Source organism: Convolutriloba macropyga, chromosome 3 (genome assembly GCF_964194025.1).
Source record: "Convolutriloba macropyga chromosome 3, txConMacr16.3, whole genome shotgun sequence".
NCBI lineage: Eukaryota > Metazoa > Xenacoelomorpha > Acoela > Convolutidae > Convolutriloba > Convolutriloba macropyga.
In genome coordinates this window covers 73,368,395-73,390,894 of record NC_134470.1, presented here as the reverse complement: position 1 = coordinate 73,390,894, position 22,500 = coordinate 73,368,395, and the positions used below count along the sequence as shown (strand labels likewise).

At 32.6% G+C, this 22,500-nt stretch overlaps 2 protein-coding genes across 8 annotated transcripts in view; one reads left to right on the top strand and one right to left on the bottom strand.

Moving 5' to 3' along the window:
- LOC142337277 (uncharacterized) overlaps nt 1-4,102 on the top strand; it is a 91,908-nt gene extending 87,806 nt beyond the window's left edge. For all 7 annotated transcript variants that reach the window (XM_075386457.1, XM_075386458.1, XM_075386454.1 and 4 more), the window contains 3 exons: nt 168-338; nt 989-1,168; nt 3,594-4,102. In XM_075386457.1, coding sequence (XP_075242572.1) covers nt 168-338; nt 989-1,168; nt 3,594-3,784 — 542 coding nt within the window. In that variant the 3' untranslated portion in view covers nt 3,785-4,102. The remainder of the gene's footprint in view (nt 1-167; nt 339-988; nt 1,169-3,593) is intronic.
- An 8,054-nt stretch (nt 4,103-12,156) lies between these two features.
- LOC142337276 (uncharacterized) lies at nt 12,157-16,993 on the bottom strand. The gene is made up of 2 exons (XM_075386453.1): nt 16,254-16,993; nt 12,157-12,814 (listed from the first exon to the last, which is right to left on the bottom strand). The coding sequence occupies exons 1-2, from the start codon at nt 16,331-16,333 to the stop codon at nt 12,256-12,258; spliced, it is 639 nt and encodes a 212-aa protein (XP_075242568.1). The 5' UTR covers nt 16,334-16,993; the 3' UTR covers nt 12,157-12,255.
- Nucleotides 16,994-22,500: the final 5,507 nt, after the last annotated feature.

The window sequence follows — 22,500 nt, the reverse complement described above, 5'->3', positions numbered from 1 at the left end:
TGTAACTGGGGGTCATAAAAAAACACTGGGGGCCGAAACAGAATTGATCCGAAATTCTTTAGGTTTTGCGTAAGATTTGTATTAGTTATGAACTGTCTACGGGAAGAGAAAAGGTTCCCAATAAACTAGCTATTTTTATTACCAAGGTACGTCTTTTTCTTGTTTAGAGCTGTCTCGCAGTAACCAGTACACTCGCACAGCAGCCAGGACTCTCAGTTTGCGAGAAGCGAGGCAAGCGAGGCGACTAAAACATGAGAGGATTCGAAATCTGTCTCTGATAGCAACTAGCCTCATAGTGGCTCTTTTCTGCATTCTCTTTGGAACAATATTTTTCTCAGGCATCTTTCATTCTTTTAAGTTTTACTCTATACAGCGGAAATAAAGCGGAAATAAAGCGGAAATAAAGCGGAAAATCATTTGTTCATACAGCTCAAATATGATGGATGACATGACGGAACCAGACTAGCAAATAAATTGGGCTATTTTATCTCTGCAGTATCATAAAATACAATCATACTTCATCGATCAATTTTGGCTCAAAAATTAATTTCTTCGTTAGATGATGCAAGATCTGATTAGCAGGGCTTGCAAGGTTTTGACTTTTTCCTCCTAAAGTTTCATTCTTTACAGTAGGTCAAATCACAGTTTACAAAATTGTACTCATAACATTAAATCTCAGGAGCGCTTTCTACTGTTTTTGTTCTTTACAGTCGAGATCAATGAACAAACGTTTTGAATAGTAACGTAGGAGCTTTTAAAAGTTTTTTTTTTATTTTTAGGAAGAAAACAATCGAAAGAAAATTTTATAATGTGATTTTTTAAGAAATTTGTTGATGTTTATTATATTATTATTGTTTGAATGATTTGAAATATTTTTTGTTTCAGGTATATTTAACCGTATGGTTATAATTTAATTAACTTGTTGCAAAAAAAACTCTAAAAATAACAGACGTAAATTTCATCGGGCTGAAAGATTCCTGACCGAAAGATTGCCCTACAAAACCGCGTATACCCCTCTATCTGCTCATAATGGGGGTGCTCATGACCATAACTGCATCATCATGGGCACTCATGGTATTCCTAAAGCTCAAGATTCTCACATGTTGTCCACGATCACAGACTACATTCCTCTTCATTTTGGGAATGATTGATGTCATTTGGCTCATAGGAATCTGTTTCCTTTTTGTCACATCAAATTCCTTTTGCTCGAGATTATTACCATTTCCACTCGACGAAACTAAAAATAGGGATTAAAAAGCAGCAGGGTGTTAAAACGGGCAAAGAAAAAGTTTGAACTTTTTTATTCTTCTCTTCTTAAATAAAACTAAGAAAACATAGCTTGATGTACCCAGATAAGGGCCGATAAAATGTTTGTCCGGGGTAGAATTTTTGTATTTACAGATATTTTAGCCCTAAAAGGATCTAAAAACTGCCAAGCTAGGAACATCTCTCTAACCAATTAGATGCACCCGTTCGCAGTTTTTGTCAAAATAAAAATTGTTAAAAAAGTATAATTTGATCAGAAACGTTTTATATTTTAAGTTTTTGTTGTTCTCACTGACTATAAATAAGCAATTCTTGTGCACTACGCTGAGCTATGCCTAGAGGTAGATATTTATAAAATCTTAATTGGTTAGAGAGAACGCAACAAAAAATGTAAGGTTTCAAAATTTTAGTTTTTGCATTTTCAAGTTAGGATTACCTGGATTCAAATATATTGTATGTTAAAGATCCTATGTTGTTTGAGGCCAAAGATGTAAGTCATTTCGATTTTTAAGACTACTTCAATTTTTGTCATCAAAAATCAAGCTATTTTGAAAAACAAAAAGGGAACCGTCAAAACCAATTTTTTGCGCAGTGAGCATAATAAATTCTATAATTATGTAGACGGGATTAAAAGATACCTATTTACGTGGGAGATAAATGAGAAACACAATTTTTTTAAAAAAAATGAATATTTTTGGTTTTTATTTACCTGGGAAACAGTTAAAGTCCGTTTTCGAACATTAGGAAAATGAGATTTTTTGCTAGTGTCAGATAGTTTTCATTGCACCAGACTATGGCTCATTCAAGAACGTATCAGATTCCTGATTTTAGAATTGCTGTTTTGTGGCGCTCATAATTTTGACTTAGTTTGTTGAGCGTTCGGCAGACTCTATTTTTTGACAAAATGAAACTAACCAATCGTTTGGAGCTTTGTAACGAGCCTGTGGGGGATTTTTAACTAATCTGTGACTTTGAAAAATTTGCCAGCTTTCTATCAATATCTCCTATAAGAGTACGCTGACAATTTAAAAATAAAAATTTTAAAGTGAATTTTAAAGATTTTTTCTAAACCAGACGTCTTTTATAATATGATTACCGTGAAAAAAATGTATTCTCTGACGTTAAGCACATTTGAAAAAAAGGTCTGCAAAGCTGAGTTTTCATGCAGCAACTGACAACCTCTGGCAATCAAGGATAATCGTTCACGCTAATTGAAGCTTTATGCAGCAAAATATATTTGAAATCTTAACTCTAAAGAGTAAAAGAACTTCATTTGAAAACAACTAATTCATAAAAATATATCGCTAAATTACGTACAAACGCAATCAAACAAGTTGTTGATAAAATTAAAAAAAATTAAATTGAATAAAAAAAATGAAACGTTTTACTGCAAAATTAACACAATTTGTTTTATGAATTATAAATACCCTTTCTTAGACTACTTATAAGACTATCTTTAGTAGCACCTCGATAAAAAAGCCGTAAAAGTTCTTTTTCCTATGGCAGTTCTCTTCCGTTGATTCCCACAGATTTTATGTGGATTATTTGGCTTGTATTGGGGTGCTGTTTTTTTCAGGTTTTTAGTTTTTTCATTCTCATGAGCACTAAACCTGTAGTCGATATCATTGCCACAAATTATATTTATGGTCAAAATTCTAGTAGCTTCGGGGCTTAAAAATGTTTCAAATTAATTTCTATGTAGAGTGGCAAACCTGCCATTTGACTTCAATTTTTCTTAATTTTGATTTCTCTTGAACCGAGTTTCTATATTTCGTTTGATGTTCCCATTGTAAAAAGTTGGTGGTTTTTCAAAAAGAAAATCTCCAGTCTTTTATTTGTTTTGAGCTGTCTGCTAAATTTTGTACTTAAAAATGTTTGTGAAATCTTTTTGTTCTAATATTAAGTACGCTAACTTTACAAAATTTCTAAATAAATAGATTATCACATACGAGCTCATATTTACATTCTCATTTTCTTAAACAAAAAGATTTCAACTTACTTTTCATTAGAGAGTTAGAGAGTGAAGCCTTAATATAAATGAACTCACAATATTTTTTATATTCAAAAAAGTTTTTGCTGCGACTTTGTGTTGCTGTTGTGCACCGGTGAAACTCAATTTTACATTAGAAAATATTTTCAACTCAATTTTCAAAATTTCTTTCTGCAAAACTTTAACTTTAAACCGCGCATCGTAAACAGCGTCAACAGGTGGGCGTTTGTTAACACAAACTCTGAGATCCACAATGACGCATTTGAGACATTCATAATCAGAATGTGAAGTTTTATGCCTCAAAACTCAAAATGAAACAGTTTCTTTTCAATGATAGTGGGAACCTTTTGGACAATGGGAATCGTAAACTCAGTGACATTCAAGGACCGCTCTTTGAGTACCTATTGCAACAAGACACTATACATTGGCAGTTATGTGTTCAGTTTGAGTGCCATCATTGTGCTGATTCTGTTAACTTGTGTCCTATTGAGCAGAGATGGGAAGCCAAGAGGAGCGAGGGAACGTTAAATGACTGGATATATTTGGATATCTAGCTTGAAAGATCAATTAAAACACTTACGTGCACATTTTAAAATACCGAAAGTCTCCAGAGCCAGAAGTTGCTACTTAGCCAGATGTTGACTTCCGTTGATTTTCGTCATTTTAAAACGTGCGCGTTTCGTGTTTTAAGCAAGGTTACGTGACTCTGCAGAAGTCGCTCCGAAATTTTGACTTGATGTCTCGAACCGCTTCGCATTTCGCGATAAACGTCAGAAGTTCTCGGTGGCTTCAAGCAGAGTCACACAACCTATACTTGAAAGATCCCAGGTTGAGGTCCCAGACTAAAATTCCCGTGTCCAACTTTGACGGATATCTTGCAGGATTCTAGGCAGATTGTTGCCAATGAGAGACATTGCGAGAGGCAATAGATTAGCAAGAGTCATTTTGTAGGAATCGTTCATAACTCTGTTATGATTTTGTATAATAATGAAATTAATTATTAATTGTGGTTTCAATGTAATTGCAGCGAATAAGCATCGGGCAACAGCGGCCTGTTCTCAGTGCCACATTTCTATTTCCCCACATTTTAGACTTTTCATGAGCAGTGTTGGTATTGGTAACTATTGCTACTTTTTCGCGTCGGAATCTTTCACAATATTCGTGAAAGATACTCCCTGCAAGATAACCGTCGGATTTGGACTAGAGACGCCTCTAATCAGACTCTAGTCGAAATTTTGTGCTCGACCAATTGCGAGATTAGGGGTTATTTTGTAGTTGAGAGGGGATAAGTATCATAAACAAATGGGTGCATCCAAAATGGGCGCTTGCAATATTCTCAATCGAAGTCATTTTAGTCTGGGGCCTTTTTAGTCTGTACGATCAGTTGAGCCATAATTTTGGAGTTCATTGAATAAATTTTGTTAACTTTGAAAGAAAAGAGAAAACACAAATTCAAACTGTTGAACTTAAGTTTTTAGATAAGAAGAACAGAGAAAGAGCGTCCTCTATGTCATTAATAGAATAGTTCTGGGTTTCGTAGAATCTTCTCAGCACCCAATTTAATTGCGTACTGATCAGGGTTCATTTTTTCAGTGGCCAAGTTTATCTTGCAAGACCTTGCATGAAGACCTTTATCTTGAAAGGTCTTGCACTGTTCTTGCAATATTATACCCTGGTTTGGGTTTCCAGTGAGTTCCTAATGGTTCATACAACTTTCAGAAAACGAGAGGTCTTTCGCAGTTTTCACATAACTCCATCAATGATTCATGATTTTATCATAGTTATAGCGATAAATCATATATATTTCAGGAGAAAGGTTCTTAAAATTGATATTTGAAATTTTTGAATTGTTTCAAATGATCATGTCATGAAGCCGTAACCGTTTCTAGGTGTCTCTAAATGAACCGTTTTAACAAAATATAAAGTTGTGGGGGTTATATGTACTTATGGGAAGAAATGTGGAGGTCCAAACTTACTTTGAACGTTTTTACCTACCTATTTTGTACGTTTTTAGTTGCTCTCAAACGAAGTTTGTAGCAATTATATTAGTCCTGTCGGTCTTTTTTATGCGATTTTTCGCTTGACCAATTTTTCGTCAGACGCTTTTGTCTTTTCGTCCTCAAAAACGGGATAAACAGGTAGCGCCCAGCGGGCATGAAGTGCTCATAGAGCTTTTCAGCTCTGTTTCAGCTCAAACTGTTTTGGAGACTTATACTTATGGTGTGAAGGGCGGAAGAGAGGTTGAAGACACCCCCAGCTTTGACCCCCTCCCGCCGCTCTCCATCAGCCCCCCGGTGCACCGCCCCCCCCCCCCCACAACCCAACCCACCACCGTGGTTGCGTTCGACCAAGCGATCGCTTAAATTTTATACTAATTTTAACAATTTTTTTTTTAGCTTTTTGAAAATTTTTGTGTTATTTTTGAATTTTTTCAGCCCTAGGTGTCAAGGAACCTCCTCTAGGTGTTTTAAATAAGTTACTGCATAGTTTCTAGTGGAAGTGGAATAGTTTCAACATTGCAACATCAAGAACTTTAGCAATCTTTTGACAAAACGTGCAAATTTTTTCATTTTTTTACATTTAATTTTCTTTATTCAAGTTTTTTTCAGACCCAGGAATCAGAAAACGTCCTTAGGGGTTGGAAAATAAGTCACTGCAAATTTTTTATTGGCCATGGAATAGTTTTAAACTTTTTATTGCCACAAATTTTTAGCACTTTTTCGATAAAATTTAGAATTTTTTTCAAGTTTTTGCAAATATTTGTCGGTTTTTAGGTTTCTTCCGCCTCAAGAGCCGGGAAAACTCCTCTACGGTGTGACCAAATTATGCTTTACAGCTTTTAAAAGTAATGGATTTTTTCTCTTGATTTTAGCACCACGATTTTTAGCATTTTTCAAACAAAATTTGCAACTTTTTTTCCAATTTTTAAAAAAATTTATTGTCATTATTCAAGTTTTTCAGCCTAGCAGAAAATCTCTGTTAGGGTTTGATAATAAATTACTGGGAAATGATTTTTGGCCACGCGTTAGTTTTCAACTTTTCTCATCAACAATTCAAGCAGTTAGATATGCAACTTGCAAATTTTTACGTTTTTTTTTAAAATTTTTGGTCTTTTTTTATGTTTCTTCAGTCTCAAGGGCAACTTAAAGTCCTCTGGGGTTTTATTATAGATTACTGCTTAGCTTATATAAAGGAATGTTTTTCAAGGTTTTAATATCAGCAATTTTTAAAAAATGTATGCAATTTTTTCAAGTTTATGAACATCTTTGAATTTTTTTAACATTTTTTCCGGCAGCAGGAACCTAGAAATCTCATACAAGTTTAACCAAAAACTGTCGCATAGTTCTTAGAGTTAATGGAACTGTTATCAATACTTTAATGACTCAAGCTTTAGCATTTTTTTCGTAAAAAATAAATTATTAAATTTTCTAAAAGTGCTTATCATGTTCCAAGTTTATGAATCTTCATGAGCCAGTGAAACTTTTTAAAGTTTTAAATAGGGATACTGAATAATCTCTTGTGACAATGAAATGGTTTTAAAGATTTTAATATCTCTAATTTCAGCAAGATATTGATAAAATTGACGATTGTTTTCACAATTTTTGATCATTTTTCTTCTTTTCTGAGTTTAACGATCATTACTGGCTAACAAAGCTTCTCAAGTCTTGCAGATGGGTTACTTGACATAACTCCAGAGACCAAACGTAGTTTAGCATTTTTTTGCAAATTTTTCCAATTTTTTTGACATTTAGTTTTCATTACTAAAATTTTTACAGACCCAGGGGCCAGAAAACCTCCTTAAGTTTTGATAATCAGTCACTGCAAATTTTTTATTGGCCATTAAAAATTTTAAAATCTTTGTCACAAATTTAAGCAATTTTTCGAAAAAAAAATTTCAATTTTTTTCAATTCTTTTGAAAATTTTTGTCGGTTTTTAGGTTTCTCCCGCCCCAAGAGCCAAGGAATGTCCTCTAGGGTTTGACCATAGATTACCGTGTAACTTCTGAATGAAATTGATTGTTTCTCATGATTTCAACACTACGAATTTTTGCATTTCTTAAAAAAAATTTGAAGTTTTTTGTCCAAATTTTATTTTTTGTCATTATTCAGGTTTTTCAGCATAACTGAAAATCTCTGTTAGGGTTTGATAATAAGTTACTGGAAAATATTTTTTGGCCACGAATTAGTTTTCAATTTTTCTTATCAAAAATTTAAGCAGTTAGATATGCAACTTGCAAATTTTTACGTTTTTTTAAATTTTTGGTCTTTTTTTGTTTCCTCAGTCTCAAGAGCAACTTAAGGTCCTCTAGGGTTTAATTATAGGTTACTGCATAGCTTCTAGATATAAAGGAATGTTTTTCAAGATTTTATTATCAGCAATTTCTAAAAAATGTATGCAGTTTCTTCAAGTTCTTGAACATCTTTGAATTTTGTTACACAATTTTTCCGGCACAAGGAACCTAGAAACCTCCTACAAGGTTTAATCATAAGCTGTCGCATAGTTCTTAGAGTTAATGGAATGGTTATCAATAATTTAATGACTCAAGCTTTAGCAATTTTTTGGAAAAAATTATGTTATTAATTTTTCTAAAAATGCTTATCATGTTCGAAATTTATGAATCTTTATGAGGCAGTGAAACTTTTTAAAGTTTTAAATAGGGATACTGAATAATCTCTTGTAACAATGAAATGGTTTTAAAGATTTAAATATCTCTAATTTCGGCGAGATTTTGATAAAATTGACGATTGTTTTCACAATTTTTGATCATTTTTGTCCTTTTATGAGTTTAACGATCATTACTGGCTAACGAAGCTTCTCAAGTCTTGCAGATGGGTTACTTGACATAACTCCAGAGACCAAACGTAGTTTAGCAGTTTTTTGACAAAAGGTGCAAATTTGTCCAATTTTTTTGACATTTAGTTTTCAGTACTCAAATTTTTACAGACCCAGGGGCCAGAAAAACTCTTTAAGATTTTGATAATAAGCCACTGCAAATTCTTTTATGAGCCATTAAATATTTTCAAAACTTTGTCACAAATTTAAGTAATTTTTCGATAAAATTTTCAATTTTTTTCAAGTTTTTTGAAAAATTTTGTCGGTTTTTAGGTTTCTCGCGCCTCAAGAGCCAAAGAACGTCCTCTAGGGTTTGACCATAGAATACCGTTTAACTTCTGAATGAAATTGATTGTTTCTCGTGATTTCAACACCACGAAGTTTAGCAATTCTTATAACAAAATTTGCAGTTTTTTTTACATTTATTGTCATTATTCAGGTTTTTCATTCTAACAGAAAATCTCTGTTAGGATTTGATAAAAAGATACTGGAAAATGTTTTTGGACCACGGATTAGTTTTCAATTTTTCTTATCAAAAATTTTAGCAGTTATATAAGCAACTTTCAAATTTTTTAGGTTTTTTGGTCTTTTTTATGTTTCTTCAGTCTCAAGAGCCGCTTAAAGTCCTCTAGGGTTTGATTCTTCTATATGTAAAGCAATGTTTTTCATGATTTTAATATCAGCAATATTTTAAAAAATATTTGCCATTTTTTCAAGTTTTTGAACCTTTTTGAGTTTTTTTTCATTTTGTCCGGCACCAGTGTCCTAGAAACCTCCTCCAAGGTTTGATAATACACTGTCGCATAGTTTTTAGAGTTAATCAAATGTTTATCAATATTTTAACGACTCCAGCTTTAGCAATTTTTTGATAAAATTTATTTTATCAAATTTTCAGAAAATTAATATCATGTTCCAAGTTCATGGATCTTCATGAGCCAGTGAAACTATAAAGCTCGAAGTAGGGTTACTGGATAGTCTCTTGAGACAATGAAATGGTTTTATAGTTTTTAATGTATCTAATTTTAGCAAGATTCTGTAAAATTTGCTATTGTTTTCAAAATTTTTGATCATTTTTGTCTTTTGTGAGTTTAACGATCATTACTGTCCAACGAAGTTTTTCAATTCATGCAGATGGGTTACTTGACATAACTCCGCAGACAAAAAATAGCTGTGTACATTTTTACTTCAAAATCTGGAAGCTTTTCTTTTAAATTTTGCAATATTGTGCAAATTTTTAAAATATCAGTTTTTTATTTGATTTATTTACCAACAGGGATAGAAAACTAAAAGTTGACGAGTCAAATTAAGCTAATGCTAGTCTTACTAAACCTTGGCTAGCTACTGACGAAGCCAACCGCCCGCCCTTCGTTTGAGAGCAATTCGCCCGACGTTTGTAGCTTATCTTTTTTCTGTTGATATTCCTACCTATACAAATGCGTAATTTTCAGAGGTCCGATTAAAAATAGTTTGATATTGCATTTCGTCCCAGTGCGTCTTTCAGGCATCAACGACGATAGTCGAATGTCAGCGATGATGAATCTGCAAGCTGAATATCTGAGCACATGTTTCAACGTAAATGAATGTACTTTAAAAGTTTGTTGAAAACTTGGGTCTTTCCTTCCAGGAGATTTTAGTCCCCAACGAGACTATAGCCCACCATTATGGTATAGATAATGATTTGCTGGAAGATTTTCTGTTCTGCCCCCCCCCACTTATCCTAGGGTGAAGGGTAATTAATATGAACCATTTAGGCTTGGGGGAGCAAATGGAAAAGATTTGTAGTTTTTAAAGAAAAGTTTAATCGGAGTCATTCGCAACTTAACCAGACAAAGAGCTCGTTATAACTTTCCCATTATAACGGACTGTTGACCAATTTGTTTATAGGATTGATTTGAAAAAAGTAAAATCACACAGTTTGGGTTCAGCGGTAAAACAGAACGGAAAATACATGAGACAAAGTTAGAAATCAAATCATGCAGAAGAACCAAAACTAAGATTCAATGAATTATTTTGAAGCTTGAGCGTCAACACTTCGAAACAAAACGGGGAGCGCTTAACAATGATTGTCGAAACTGAATCCTCTGGTGGTAACTTAAAACTCAAAAAACATTTTGATTTTGAAAATTTCATCAAATCTTTTGTGTACTTCATTGAACTGCTCTTCGTATTGTATACTGCAATGTTTGTTAGACAATCTTTGAACTGCTAGTTCCTCGTTTTGAACGGATTGCGTTGATGAATGCGGCGCTAGTTGTTATTTTGATTTGTAGAACTCCTTTGTTACGCAGATATGTTAATTGAGAAAAAAATTCTCAGACCCGAGTTTGGTTTTGTAGGTGTTGAGATGATAGTGAACGTTTGGTCTGAGATTGTTTTATCCTAATCTTGGTGGGATCTGTTGAGTTTTGCAGATAGACAGAGAACGTGAATTTTTTTACGAACAACTGAATGCACATACACTTTTCTTCCAATTTTCGATACTGACGGTTTCACCTCTTTACGTTAAAATTTTTCCTGCAACGAGCAACAAAAATCGAAAATATTTTCAAAAGCAAGCATTCTAAACGTGTTTGACTGTAAATGCTGTGTTCTCTCTTGCTTTTGAATTTTAGAGATTGAAATTTCCGAAATTTCGATATCGGTCTACGATAAAAAAAAACACCATTTCTACTGTGATCTTTTGTTTTTTCTGTATGTGTGTATATGAATGAACACCATCTACTTCAAAGCAAAAAAAACGATGCACATCTAAAACTCTTAAAAAGTTTTCCAAAAAGCAGTGGTTATTTTTTGCAAAAAGTTGTTATGTTTTGTTAAGGCTTATTTACACAAAGAACTTATTCAATGATAACAAGACGTATTATCAAGGTATTTTCTGTTTTATAAAAATGATATCAGGTATATGAATATATATATATATATATATATATATATATATATATATATATAAATACATATATATTTATTTATATATATATATATATATATATATATATATATATATATACATATATATATATATATATATATATATATAAATACATATATATTTATTTATATATATATATATATATATATATATATATATATATGTGTGTGTGTGTGTGTGTGTGTAAATCGGCTTGAATAGATATAAGTTACTTTGGATTGAAACCTTTTTACTCCAGTTTTTTTTCGTCGTTAGAATGATAGAACTTGAAAGAAATTATTTGCTTGCATACGTAATCCTTCTATAGTCATATTTTGAAATTATTTTCCCTCTCTTGAAAGTTTTCTGATATTATATGCTGTTTTTTGCTGTCGTCTGTTCTGTCCCATTTTTTGAATTCTGAATTTTTCTCTCTTTTCTTTCGTATTCGTCGTTGATGGGTTGTAGTTCCTGTTCTAAGTTGTTCTGAAATAAAGATACATAAAGCCATTTTTTTGTCTTAACAATTTTATTTTTATCTCAGAAGCTTTTGTTTCAATCCGTTGCTCCGGGGTTCAGCAATTTTGACCAACCTCCTTTTAAGGTTTATCTGGCAATAGTGAACTCACACAGCTTGGTTTCAGCAGTGAAAGAACATGGCAACATTTGAGATAATATTAGAAGTCAAATCATGCGAAGGAAGTTAAATTAGGATTCATTGAATTAATTTAGAAGCTTGAGTATCAACACGGACTATAGCAGACCTATTTTGACGTATTTCCTACCTATCTTTGTTGGATTTTCTATTATACAGTGAAATCTTATCGATGGGGATTCCTTGATCCAGTAACAATCAGAGGTTTCTCATCGATGGATTTTTAAAGATCATCGAAAAATTGGTAACGAATGATTTATGAACGATCGATGGACTTTTTATGAATTATCAATGATTCAACGACGGGATTCATGGGTCGACCAACTCGGCACCTTACTTCATTTGATTTTTGCATAATCATGTAAGATTCTTGTTAGATAACCCGTCGCTAATAGACATGAGACTATTTAATGAACTCTCTTAAAGTTGATCATTAAGCAAACATCTTGAAAAATGAAGTTTCCACAAAATTGTCGAGTAACTCGAGCTCTCTGAGAAAAAAGTAAAAAACAATAGTTCTATTTACAAACATACGAGCTTGATAATTGATTATTATGGCATGGCAACAAAATTACAACAGATTAGTACAAAGTATAGTAACGCTATAGGCGCAGGAAATGTCTGCAAAGAGACAGAACAGAACTGCTAAACCAAATAGCAGTCAAATTAGGTACGGTAGATACTGCAAAACTTGTTTCTTTTTCGGCATTTGGGGACTGCTCAGAGGGAAAAATAATCTCAACCCTATTCGTATTTTGATCACTCCGAACATCAGATGTTTCGTAATTTGGATACGGGTCAAATAACTGTGGCTGGTACTCGTGATTTTTGACCGAAGGGTTCTTCTCACTGGCATCATCTGGCGAAGGTCCGGAAAAACAGAGCTTCCGGACGTCTTCATAAGCACCTCGACAAATATCGCGACTGCTGAAGCTTTCTGTGTGGCCATCGCACATTAGCAAACAGTAATGTGGAATTTCTTTTGCAAAACAACACTTGGTGACGTCATAGTTGTTGGCGTTGATGTCGTACAGGTAAGCTGGGGCAACTTTGTAGCTTTGTTGAGATGATACGCGTAGTGGTTTTAACAGTAGCAAGAGAAGCAACAGAAGCCATGTTGCGATTCTTCTCAAATTATTGATAATGCTGCGGAGATTTGTACTGAAATGCAAATGATTTAAAACCTTAACTGAAATAATTTTTACGGAAATCTGTTGGAGTAATTTAAAAATGTGGATAGAAAAAAAATACGCCGAAAATTTCAATGTGTGCCTAAATTTTTTCATCCGACACACTGTTTTCCGAATAACGAGCTATAGCGCCCTAATCGTTTCGCAAATAGAAAAAGAAAAATAGGGTTAAGTGTACCGCTAAAATGTGGGAATGTTGAAATAAAACTTGTTTCTTCCTGCTGAAATATTTTCTATATTTCGTAATATATAACACGGTGTGTTTCTATATTACAACATTTTCGTTGTTATATCTGCCAATTTCAGCTGTTCACAATCAAAATTAAAAGCTTTTGCAAAGCAAATGTCGATTCTACAAATATTTGGAAATGATTCGTTCGAAATTTGTCGTGTTGAGTTTGAAAAAGCCGCTTCCCTACTTCAGTTATACAACCTTGAACAAAACGAAATAATTTTTCACAAAGTTTTGACGGTCAAATTACATTTTTTTTCCATTTCTCGTCACCGGAAATACTTTGACAGCTTTTTGGAATTAAAGTTACTTTGTTTCAAGCATGTTTTAAACATTTTCGGGGCAAAAACTTAGCTCTATTTGTCTGAATGTAAAAAAAACACAATTTTTGCAAGTTTATTCACCGAAAATTGGATATAATAATTTCACGTTTATTCACCAAAAATGTATATAATAACTTCAATTACAGGAAAGAGAGGCGCAGTTCATAAAAAAAGACGGAATCAGCTAATCGATGTCCTAAAAAGCGCTAAATTTCATTTTGTTTGTCAATTGATGCAGACGGGTAACAATTTGGAAAGCCTTTAGCCGAGAGACTAGTGTAAAAAAAAACATTTTGCCTCATTTTTAATGCAAATCATTTCCAGGTCAAATTTCTTCAATCTCAGACGTCTACGGTCCGAGACTCTGTTTTCATAACGTGAAATTGTTTGAAATATTCACTCTTAGAACAATTTGACTATGTTCGTATTGGTATTATGATATTGGAGATATCTGCGAAAACATGGATAGGTTGAAAAAAATAATTCCCCAATGATTGATGTCTTCTTAAGATATCACCGAACATGAAATCATTGCATAACAATGTTCAAATTGCCATATCAAATCAAAACTAAAAGATCCTGTTTGATCTTGTTGCTCATTTTTTTTCATGAGTTTTTTTAAATTTTCATACATGCAATGTAATAATGGCAGATAAATATAAGTACATTTCCAATTGTGTCGGCGAAATTTTTGGACCTGATATGCTCATTGATTCACTGTTCAATTGCCCTGTCGCTGTCCCTGTTAGGTGCAGAAACAAGTTGTTATCAACTTGCTAAGAACCAAAACATTTTCAGTTTTTCAATAATTTCTTTTTTGAATTCAAGAAGTTATATGGGTCATAAGATTAGGTAAGTACTAAATTTTAGTTTAAAATTATTGACCAAAAATTCTTAAATAAGACAGTCTACAACGTTCTTTTTCTGAAAACAGAATAGCTCGGGAATTTTTTAATTAACCATTCTTTAAAACACAATTTTTAATCGTAGCTGAGGATCTCATTATTTCAGCGCCTGCTGTTCAGATATAAAGTCATAAATCTACATAGTACAGAACTATAAAAATTATTCAGAAAATTGTAAAAACAATATTGTAAATTATTCAAAAGTTGTTCAAAATTATATTCTTTTTTAAAAACAAAAACACACCCCATTTTATTTTAAAATTATCAATGAAACTTACGTACCTTCCCTTGCAAATTAACACTACTTTGGAGACTCAAATTATTTTCAGAAACTTTTCGACATCAAATATGTGGGTTAGCAATTTTTGAAAAGCACAAATTTTCAGCATCAAACTCAAGTTCTTGATGTATATTTATGAAAAAAATACTTTAGAAAAAGTTTGAATCATTTAAAGTGAAGTTATTTCAATCACCCAACAAACACTTCAAAGTTCTCCCAATTTTTAAACTAGCCGTGAAGCAATATACCAAAAATAGCAAAAATAGTGGTGGCCTCTACTCTCCAGAAGACTGCATCTTTCTCTCAAAATTTTTTTGCTGATTTGTAAAACTATGAAGGCCGTTTTTTAAGCTTCATAGGTTGATATTGAATGGAGAAATTTTAAAGTTGCGAAAATGGTCTCACACAAGAAGATAAAAATTGTATTGCACTTGTGCAGTTTTCACCAAATCAGTTGCAAGATGTGGTTTTCAAAGATATTTCTAAACCCAACGGCTGAGGCACAAGTTTCATTTTCTCGAAACACTCAAAGATACGTTTCCGGGAGCAGATCTTCTTAGGTCTTCACTGTAATCGTCTAGGAGAAAACCACATAAAATCGGCAATTGTTATGGTTTAGCTTTGTTTTTTTCAAAGGAACCATCCAAACGAAGTGGCACCTAATTTGAAAAATTGATTGATTTCCTGAAAAGTGCCGACAGTTTTTCAAATTTTGCAGCAAAAATACACTTGATTTATTTGCAAAAACTAAAGTTAAGTAGAAGCAAATGTGGTGGCGGTATTAAACTTACTCAATCTTTTTCAGCATTTTGCATTTTCCAAACGAACAGTTAACAAGCTTCGTTTCAAATATCTTGAAATCTATCCACAGGGCACCAAAAATTTGAGTTTTTCACTCAATTGAAAAAAAAACTCATTTTTAGAACACGGACGAAATTGTTGGTGACAATATTGGCATAGAAGACATCAGCAAAAACTGGTCGTTTCTTCCTATCTTACAAGCAATTTGAAACTTCAAAAACTATGTGGTTTTTTTAATAAATGTTAAAAGTTACTTGTTCTGTGAACTGCAACCATTTTCACGAACGAGTAAAACTATAATTTTGTATCTTATAATTCGATAATTGTTCTTACAGCGTCGATAATTTCTAGTTCAATCTTTCCATCGACAATAAACATTTTTTGACACTTTTCATAATTTGGATGCTATTTAGAAAAATAAATACCGATATCTTGTAATATCCCAACTGTGGTATTAGCTAACTACATATACTGCTAAAAAATTAGAGCTTAGAGGACCCGAATCTAATATCCCAGGAACCTCGGCCAGGCACCGTTGCACCACAGCCCTTTTGAAGTAGCAAGTTTGTTAAGCTTGATATACCACAAGCTGGGTTATTACAATCTTTCAACTAAATATTTAACAAATATTTTTAGTTAGGATACTTTAAGATTTTCATCACACACACACACACACACACACACACACACACACACACACACACACACACACACACACACACACACACACACACACACACACACACACACACACACATGACACATTCATTTTTACTCTTTGAACAACACGTTTCTTTCGGGTTCAAACCACTTTTTAGCAGCAAACGCACAACAAAACCCTACATCTGAAGAGACGCTTTAGTACTTACCTTGATCTGTAGTGATAAATTGTCCGCTTTGGGGAAATGAGAGAGGTCGAGTTGAGGCAATAACCCCCAAATGGTGCCATTAATTGCTCTCTCCAACGCACTCAAGGCCTCAATCGAATACGCAGCTCAACTGGGAAAACAAATTTCACGGCTTTTGTTTGTTGAGGTGAAATTGAAATATTAAAAATTAAGTGAAATACAAAAGCGATTCTGATTTTTCATAAACAATAAGTAATAGTTTTTCTTTGGTCTTTCCACTTTAGCAAATAATTGCCGAAATTGACAAAGCGAATGTACACCCGCTCAGATAAGACAGCAGAAAGCGCAATGACACGCAAATATTGACCAAATTCGCAATTTTTGGGGTGGTCTAAAATTGGGTTATGCATCAAATTATGAACAATAACGGAGTGTATAATAGATAATACGTGTAAAAGGAAAAAAGGAAACCAGCTTCAAAGGTGGTCTCAAGTAAAGGTACTATTAAACTCTTTATGGACCAGGGGATTTAGCCGTCTATTTAACTAATTGAGTGAAATGAAAATGATAAAGCATTTCAAACTGATTGCAGCGAGTGTCCAATTTGGTTCAATTTAGCCCATCAAACTGAAACTTTTACTGTTTATCTTCTCCAGCTGAAGACTTTTATACATAAAATGACTGTGCATAATTAAAGTATTTTTAAGAAGAAGCAAAAATTAGGGAATAATTTGGTTTGTGATGCTTTTTCGTGGCTCCACAACTTTCTTTTTCAAATAAAAAAGTTGATGAGAAATGAATTTGCCTATGTTGGTTTTTCTGCCTGTGAAAAATAGGATTGCTTGTGAAATTGGAACGAACAATGCCCAACATTTTGACTCAAAAGATTTTTCGCTTTTCTCATGTTTTTTTTGTATCCCGATAAAATTATAGTACTTCAAATACCAGACAATACTTTGATGGCACAAATATCGTCTTTCAATGAAAGAGAAGAAGAAAACTTTTGCTTGCAGGCATAATTTTTCAGGGAAATCGTATCTTTTTTATTATTATAGACTCGACTCTGCCGTAGTGTATTTTAAAAACGTTGAAAACCGGAGCTAACCAGCAAACTTAAATTTGTTGGCCTTTTTTCAGCTCATCTATTCCATAAAGTTCATAAATATCTTCATACTTACAGCTCAACTTTTTACAAGGTTTCAGTAATTTGAAAGCATTTCAAACACAGTTTCACTTCTATTCAGCATATTCATGTAATTTGCATAAAAATCCCAAGTTTATCTGAAACTAGCCTTCCAAAGGTCAATATTTAAGAACGAAAAGTTTCACACTAAAGCATTTCAACACAGATCATACGTTGTGAGTTTTTTGAGAAGCACCGTCAACTGATTGAATGTAAAATTGCCAGAAATGTGCTACAGAAGGCCGAAAATAGAGGGAAAAGATTTTTTATTTGGGAAGAAATGACCCAGATCTAACCAAATTATTTTGAGGATCTCATGACGTTAGACAAATTTGTAAAGATTTAAAACAGCACCTGACAGATATTACTCAATAAATTTTCTTTTCACTTGATCTAACAAGATAAATTTTTCGTGTGAGAAAAATTTTTATCTTATAAGACTTTATGTCAAAAATCTAAATTTTTGAGATTTCCATTTAACATGTTGCTGAAGGTTTTTCACTTGTAACATCTGTGTACCATTAATATCACAAACAACAAAAACGATAATACCCAACAATAATTCAATCCCCTTAAATTTGACTCACCGGATGTAGCTGTATACCAACATATGGTGTTACTATTATTCCGTATTCTGTTCAACACTTAGAGCTTGAATTATCTGAACCTAATATCTCCAGAACCGCGGTCAGGAATGCTACCGTTGCCCCAAAGCACTGTTGAATTACCAACTTTGTTAGCTTAATGTACCACAAGCTCGGTTATAAGCCAATTATCAAAAACTAGACAAGTCTTCGACACTGTCATTTAAAAAAGATTTGATTAATGATTTCAAAAGAATGCAAGTGTGCTATTCTAATGCAACTCCTGTCAATGTATTTGCTTGGTGATAAAAGTTTCGACACAATTTCCATTACAATGCAGAGGTATACCCCAAAATTTCCGCCTTAGTAAAATTGGCTCGAAAATTAGTTACAAACAATGAACGAAATTAGGTGACATCCTTTGTATATTGCTTTTCGCAAAAGGGGTTCCGCCAATTTTGCGAAATAAAAGAACATTCGGTGCAAAAATTAGGTAACAATTCTTGTAGCACGTTTCCGCTCAATTTAGGTATCTATTATTTGCGCGCATTTTGAGCATGCAATAAGCACTTTAATAAAAATTTAATTGAAGCTTTCAAAGCTTTAAAGTGCTTTAAATACATGCTACCACAAAAATTGATTTTTTTCCGAAAAATCCCTCGCGCATCAAAGACTTTGTATATCAATGTGGGATTGGCCAATTTTAATAAGTAGTAATAAATAGTACTAATAAGTAGAAATAAGTAGTAATAAAGTACTATAAGTAGTAATAAAGTAGTAATAAAGTACTACTAGTAGTAATAAGTTAGGCTTAATTAAATAAGTATTAAATAAGTTAGGCTTAATTGCGGATTATATGCGAAATTGAGCTACATTGCGTGCGAAAAATCAATACATAAATGGAGTGGATGCGTGATACAACTCGCGCGAAAAATAGGTTAATAAGTTTGTACTTGTATTCCGCGGCTAAAATTAGGACACTTTTGCGAACAAGGGAGACGATATTCCCTTCCATTTTGCCGGTTTCTGCTAAAGTAACTAATTTTCGCAATATTACACCACTTTCAATGTAATAACATAGTGAAAACGAACACGAGATACACACATCGGGCACATCTGCCCGTGAAGATTTGGGTATACCTCTGCACTGTAATGTCTGTGAAAGCAAAGAATTTTTGTCCAGTTTTTGTTTTCACTATATACCTTTTAATTTACCCCAGTCAACAAACACTAAGTTGACATTTTCAACAATAAGTCAAGTTGATTATCTGTCTAGTTGGGCATTTTCAGATATAAAAAACAAAGTTTCCATTTTGCTGGACGATTCACAAAAATAGTAATTGCAGCATTGCTATTATTAACATGGACGTTAAGGATATGGTCTTAAAAACGAATATAGAGATATGAAAATTAAAAACTTTAATTTAAACTAAGACGAATGAGTGTGTCGACAATAATCAAATGATGTACCATAAAAATTGTTCGATGGAACAACAACTTTATCATAGCAACAAACAGAAGATAGTATTAGGCAAGATTTTAAATTGAACAAAGCTTATTTGTGAAAAAGGAAGACAAAATTAGCAGGTTTTAATCAGCTACATTTCTTCCGTACAGTTTATCAAAACTTCACCAGGAAGTTTAATTGAGAGTATGCGTCTCTCCAAAAGTAAATTTTTTTTAGGTTTTCTTATCTTAATTAAAAAACTTGATAAAACTCATAGCTGATAATTTTTATCAATTTAAAGTCTCCTGGGAAGATATACTTGATATTTGGGAAGGAAACGTGCAGCAAAAAACAAATTAATCAAAAATATGGTTTCAACGAATTTTATGCTAAATGATGAAAAATTGCGAAAACGGAACTGCTTCATCTACATCCTTTGAAAAAAGTATTTGTTTTCATATGCCTGTGTCAACAAACGTGAGTGTACCATAAATAAAAGGTGGTACTAACAATTAAAATTTATATACCCATATCATAATGAAACTGTGAAATTCTATTATAAGTTGTCTACTCTACCAAAAAAAGAATCCAACTCTCAATCGTTGTTATTATCAAAAAATTCTGATTATGCTTCATCTTTCTCATAAAAAAGACATAATTTCCCCCATTGGGCATTAAATTTATATAGTTTTGAACTCAAATTTTTCAGCAAGTTTTTCTTTTTATTAAATTTCAAAACTATTTGATAACTGATACAAGTTCACGCTTTATTTTTTTTCTGGGAGTATGAAGCATCTTATATGTGATTTTACATTTTTTATTTGTAAGACTACGCTTTTTTGGTAGTCAATTGGGACTGTTGATTGAATTTGGCTAAAAAAACTATATCCCAATAGCAAAAACTATCATGGGCTGAGTGCAACTCTTGCTTTGTTTATATGAGACAGACTATCCAGACTATCACAATTGCGTATCACATTTCTGTTGCCAATTGTGATGTTAAATATATCTTTGTAAACAAAAAAGCAATCGAGCAGCAGAAACAAAAATTCGTACAAATGCTTCTTCATTTTAAAATTTCTGGAAATTTGAGGTTTTCCCATCAAATTTCCGAGATGTTCATGAACTGCTTATTTGTGTGCATTCTAGATAGAAAACAAAAGAGAAGTTGAGGGTTTCAACACTTTTCACTCTTGCTTCTGAATACATAATTTCCCAAATCCAATAAATTTTGCACAAGCTGCACTTTTAGAAAGAAAATATACAGTGAAAATTTCCTCTCTCTCGTTCTGTCCTTATTGAATTTTCTTCGTTACATATCTGATAATAAAATTTCCAAACAACACTCGAGACAGCAATATCAATCACGAAATCATTTGACGCAGTATAATTTTCTAACAAAAAATTTTTTGAACTTGCAAATACAATTTACTGGAAGAAATGTTTTAATTGTTGTGAGGAGAAAATTTGCGCGAAACATTGACTCTTCAAAAAGTTTCAACTAAATTGAAAGCGTGTCGTCTAACTGTCAACAACTTTGCTGACTAGATATAAGAACAAAGAAAAGCAAATCCTGTGGCTAATTTAAATAATAAAGCAAAAAAACATTGCACAATTTTAAATTTTCATAATTAGATGAAAATGTAAACTAATTTTATTGAACAATCATGGCACAGTCTTAAAGTAAATAACATTATTTCGTAAAAAAACAGTGAGGAAATTCAGCAGGAAAATAACCATTCGGGTTCATTTTTTGCGCATTGTGGCTAAAAACAGCTTACTGAGAAGTCAATTAAAAAATAACAAAGTCAGTACAAAGAAAATTTCATTGGTCCTTAATATCATATTAACACAAGTCATGACGTTTAGAATAAATCTGATAAATTTGATGGGTCCTTCAGTTTGGTTTTGCATGAGTTGATATCTGTAACAACATTTGCTATTCAGCAGTGATATTTGAAATATTAATTTTTTTTTTAATTTGATGAATTAAGAAAAACTTATCAAGAAAAATTTGAGAATAAGAGGAGTAAACGTTCTTCCCTGTGAAACACTTTCGTCAAGTATTTAGACTACATTTAAAACTCCGTTTCAGCTCTGACTCGTGATTTTGCTTTAGTTTCAGAAACAAAACAGACCCCATTGACATAAATAACTTTTTTGCTCAATTTTAACTACGGGTTTGTTTATTCAGATTTCGAAAATTTCGATTCAATAAACTGTTATGGCTCAATGTTGTATTTGAGCAGTTTGTGTCTTAGAAAACAGTCAGGCAACTGAGAAAAGGAAACTAAAACTAAAAATCTGGCATAAAAATTGCCCCGAGCGCATTTTGCAGTGAAGTGCCCTGGCAATTCATTTTTCAAAAAAAAACAAAAAAAAAATAAACAAAGTGATAAAACCGAAAAAGAATGGCTTCCATTTTAGGCATAAAAGTCAAATTTTGTTCGCAATTGCAAATAATTCTATAACTTAATGATGTTAGTCTTACAAAACAAGCTTTATATACTGAAATGAGCCGCAATTATATAAACATCCCTTCTCTCTTTCTATCTCTCAAAATGATGAGTTTTCTTTAACTTAAATCAAATCTGCTATCCATGTTCTGAAAAATCATTTAAGCATCAGTCGCAATCAGGAAAATGTTTAAATTCAATCTGATCTCTGGTTAATTTCCAGTTTTGCTATCATTAGTAAACAAAACATTTTGCCATACAGTTGAGAGGACCAATTGGTTACATGTTTGTCAAAAACTATTTTGCACAAAATAAATATTCATATAATATTTTTTTAAAAATTTGGTTGAATTTTTTGTCACTTGAATGTTATCTACTCTTTTCGATGTAATTAAGTGTGATTCGACAGTTATATTTTCTCAAGATATATCTGAACAAACTAAATTCTCATAAGTAACAAAGGTAGGATGAAAAAAGCCATTTTTATACGTTCCGAAACCCTAATGCAAATTAATCTGGTCATAATTTCATTTTTAATGAGATTGAGGAATCATCTAAAACCAATCATAGAACGACGTTTTGGTTTTATTGACGTTTT